Source organism: Cariama cristata, unplaced genomic scaffold (assembly GCF_000690535.1).
Source record: "Cariama cristata isolate BGI_N322 unplaced genomic scaffold, ASM69053v1 scaffold1819, whole genome shotgun sequence".
NCBI lineage: Eukaryota > Metazoa > Chordata > Aves > Cariamiformes > Cariamidae > Cariama > Cariama cristata.
In genome coordinates, this window is record NW_009636136.1 from 5,436 (window position 1) to 10,030 (window position 4,595).

At 37.2% G+C, this 4,595-nt stretch overlaps 1 protein-coding gene across 1 annotated transcript in view; it reads left to right on the forward strand.

Annotated features, from left to right (window-relative positions):
• The window catches only part of LOC104167505 (putative ankyrin repeat domain-containing protein 31), a gene marked incomplete at its 5' end in the record, with an annotated part of 27,256 nt that overhangs the window by 4,396 nt on the left and 18,265 nt on the right, over positions 1 to 4,595 (forward strand). Inside the window, 2 exon segments of the mRNA XM_009707790.1 lie at positions 1,482 to 1,578; positions 4,142 to 4,595. Of these exon segments, the coding sequence (XP_009706092.1) occupies positions 1,482 to 1,578; positions 4,142 to 4,595 (551 nt within the window).

Sequence of the window (4,595 nt, forward strand, 5' to 3'; positions counted from 1 at the left end):
CAAGTCTGTTTGCTCAGCTGCCCTTGCCGTCTAGGCAGTGCTGTTTCCTTTGGAGCAGCTCATGCCTATGAAAGAGTTTTGCTTCCTGGCAGCAAGGAAGGGTTTTTTAAAAAAAAATATTTTCCTGAATATAGGGTAGAGCTTTCAAATTATATTTGAAATAGTCAATTTATCCCTTTAAAAATAAATGTGAAATACGTAATTATGCACATTATAGCTTCCAACTCAAATTTATGGCATATGAACTGTTAACTAAAATCAATATGTTTTCTTGAAAAATATTTGACAAACAGATAGATGATACAATAGGCGGAAGCCTATAGACAGAGATAGGTGCAATTTCATAAATAAGCAAAATGAAACTATCAGACTTTTCATATTTAGGATATGAGAGAAACGAACATGGTGATCTGTTACCACTACTGACAAAAACATTAATAATCTAGCACCTTTTAAACTAAATCATAGTTATTACTTGTGAAAAGGCACAAGACTGAACAAGAACATAGAAGTACATTGACAAACTTACAGTGTAGAATAGAATGCTCAAGGAGTTTGCATGCAGTACAACCTGCTGTAAATAATAGATTTGAATTCCCTATTAAGCTGCCTTAATAAGAGCAATATTTTCGTTTTTTTCTATTTTGCTAAGTACATACTGATAGATCCTATGAAACAAGTTGGGGGAAACATTTTGTAAATGCCATTTTTAATCCTATAATTTCCCATTTTTCATGATTACGGAAAAATCATGTTTTAGAATTTCAGGAATTAGATTACATGTTTAGCGTATTATCCTAGTGGTATCTGCTAGTCATGACTTCTGAGCTCTCCCTTATGTTATATGGCTTAGAGATAGGGCATAGAAAGGAGAATTTATAATGCTCTTTTTATTTTAGAAAAATATAGCTAACAAAAAGGGACAACTTATAATTCATTTTATTTTATAATAAGGTTTTGAAACTATGCAAAACTATGGTACATATGCTTTTACCATTATATGTAACTTGAAACAGTCTAAGGTCATTAAACTATTTTATAATACTTCAGACATAAAAGTTTTAGCCAACTTCTTAAGATTGTGTAACTTCTGCAGGTAGCCTCACATATAATTGTCATGTTATGCAGCTCCTGGCAACACAAAGAACTTCAAGGGTTTCACTGCTTATTCATAGGACAGTTCTTTAGTCTGTCCCATTCTCGTAGTAGTGTCCTAGACAAAGCACTTGCACTTCAAAATTTTCCAGTACTTGGGCTATTTCCTTTTAAGTTAATCTTGTATTTAGTTCTTCTATGAAGAATTTCATGAAAAGTACTCTAATTGTAAAGAGCTATCAGTGTGCATGACAGTATAAGATACTGCTGTAACAATATTTTCTTACTTTCGCTGTGTATTTGTTACATTTAAAAACGTTATTGCTATAATTATTTTCTACTGCTTATTGCCATCATCATTTTGATCATATCAAAATATTGGACAGATGTGTATATCCAAAGGCTGTCTCAGATGCAAGAGACTTTGAACGAAATGCTTGCAAAACAGAAAACAGAAAGGGATACCCTTCTTAAAAAATACAGGTAAGTAGAATACAAAGATTGTATTTATAGGAAGCTATTCCTTATAGCAGTAGTGATAGAGATTGTTAGAAGGTTAGCATACAGTAGCGTGAAAGTAAAACTATGTGGTTTTCATTCAGATTTTGTGGAAGCATGATCCATATTGGCCTCAGTCAACTCCAGTAAGAGTTTACATCAAGGAAGAACTTCAGGGTTCAGCTAGTGCTTACTACTCAGGTGCCATGCAAACAGTGAGCATTGAAATTATGTAGTGAACATACAAAAGGTGTGGAAAAATACCTAAGCAGAAATTAGAAAATGGAGATACTGAGCAATTAGATTACATTTGCAGCATCATGGAGGAAAGCAGTAGCAACTCAGACACTACTTTAGCATCTCTGCCTCTGGTTTTGTTGCCTTAGCACCCCCAGACTGGGAGTGTTCAAGCAACAGCCCACAAGAGCCATTTAGAGCAATGGCTTGAGGCATGCTTGTGGACGTTCCTTTTTTGTGAGAACACCTCAAATATGAGCTGGGAGTGCGCACCTCAGTGTGAACACGGACTATGTGAATTGTCAGTTTCCTGCTGCTATCTCTCACAAGGCCTCTTTTTACTTCGTTCTAAGAGGGACTACCTGAATGCTGGTCATGTGGTAAGTGCTCAGCTAACAATGTAGCATCATGTTGCATGGATGCTTCTAGGCCATCTAATGAGGATGTCTACATATTGTTTGTGTGAGCAGTATTTGTTTGGTCATGTAAAAGCAATAGTATACAGCTTTCAGGTAGTTTCATGGCAAAACATATGGGCTGGTTGAGAAAAAAGACTGAAACATTTCTGTCACAGACCATTTTGTTAGCTATAAAATGTAAAGTACATAGATTAAACAAACAATAAAAAAAAATGAGAGAGTTTTATGTGAAGAGAAGTTAGGGTTCCACTGACCAAACTAGTGACTGAATTAAGAAACAAGAACAGTAAAATTACTATGTACACAAACTCATCTGCCTTCTAATAGTGAGAGTGAAACTGTGTTCCAGAGCAAAGTGATAGATATTTCTGCATATTGCAGATACCCTGCAGCTCGGGCAACAGCTATCTATCAACAGTAATGAGCTACACTCCAAATTACATTAAATTTCCTTTTTATTATTTATATGGTGAACATTTTATTTTTAACTAATTAGCATATAAGCTTTTGTCACATGATACAGAAGATCAGGAGGCACCATCTTTCTGTTGTTCAGTTACTTGGCCCAGGGAGAGATGCTCCTAACACTTTTCCATTTTTATCTGTTCCTTTGAAGATATTCAGATATATGTCTGACCTAAAAAAAAAGAGCAAAAAAAATCATCATATTTGTTAGTGGCAGTAAGTTACTTTGCCTTTGTCATTTTAGTCACACTATCCTTGCCTCTTCAGTTGCAGCTTCTTCTGTACCTGTATAGCGATAAAGCAACAAAACTTCCCTGAAGAAATACTGCTAGAAAAGTGGACCCTTACTGGCCTGTATAGGAGTCCATAGTTGTCAAAACTTGCTCATATCAGTGTTCAACTATATGCTGATATGTTGATTGTGTCATGGATTCTAAACATGTGTGATAGCAAGCCATGTCACAGTACAGGCACCAGTACTGTCACACTGTCATTTGGCTGTCCTTGTTCTGCACCAGCTAGTCTTGCTATACCTCTGTCCTGATCCCCTCAACAGTCTCTCTCTTCTGAGACTGGGATGGTGTTACTTGCTTTGCACCTCAGCTGTGAGTGGAGGTAAAAGTAAACCATGCTGCTATTCCTTTTCCTACACCTTGTGGTACTCCCCTGTCTTCCCAGCATGGTGCCAGAGTGGTAGTGCAATCGCTTACCTCATGAGCAGGCATTAGGAGAAAAGAGTATTTTGCTGGGCTGGTAGCTCCTATGCCAAAGGAAGTGGGGAAAATAAAGAATTCCCTTCCAGCGGGAAGGGCCTAAAGTCCCCTAGGGAAGGAGTCTCACAGGGAGACAAGCTGAGCTAGGGAGCAGGGTCTGATAAAGGGAGAGACATTCCCAGACTAACATACGACATCCTAAACTGCTCTGTCTTCTTTTCTTAAGGGTCATGTGGTATTATTACAGTTGTGGCTTCACAAAATGTTTTGTTGTGTACGCCGTAAAAAATTTCTGGTGGTATCATCCTTCAGTAGCTCATCCTGAGCTCATTTTAAAAGGTTCCAAATTCAAGCTGTAAAGGCATTGAATTCAATGAACTATTGTGATTTGTGGTGATAAAAGAGCAGCCAGTGATAATACAGATGCAGTTTTGATTCTGTGAATTAAGGGTGGTATAGGAGGACAAGGCTATTCCTGAAGTTCTGGTGCTTTGTATCCTACTTCTGGATGCGATCCTGCAGTTTATTGTGCATAAACCTGGGATTTGAACTATAAACTTCATACATGATAAAATGATTGTTCAAATGTTAGGTGTTGGCGGAGTCCTTTGAAACATATTCCTGTTCTTAGTGGGTTATGTCTATTAAACTGTTTTTATTTTGTGTTTACAGTAACTCTGGTGTCCTTATTGTTACTTTTTTTATTTTCTATAGGGCTTCAGTGGAATCTTTTAAAAAAGGAGCACTGAGGAAACAATTAGTTAACCTTGCTTCTAGGCAAAAGAGTCTGTTGACTGTTGCCCAAAACCAGCAAGAATTAGTCCAGAAAATACAAAATTACAGAAAAACAAAGCAAGTGTTCAGTGCATCATGTTCAGAGAAGCAAATCTCAAGCTTAGTTATTTCCTGTGGAAGTAATAAAAGACAAAGTTTAACTGCTGATGAAATCATGTGTCCTGATGTAGTTACATTGAGTATGGGGCTTGACGCCAGCATGCCTAGTGGAAACAGAAGAGTAGAAGCACATCTCTCTTTAGAAAATAGATTTTCAGCTCAGGAATGTAGCCAACATCCACACATCTGCTTGGCTGAGACAGGAGCAAATAGAGAAGCAATTAGAAGCAAAGAGGCTTCTGTTCATGCTTTGGCATCGGAAAACAGGGAAAGA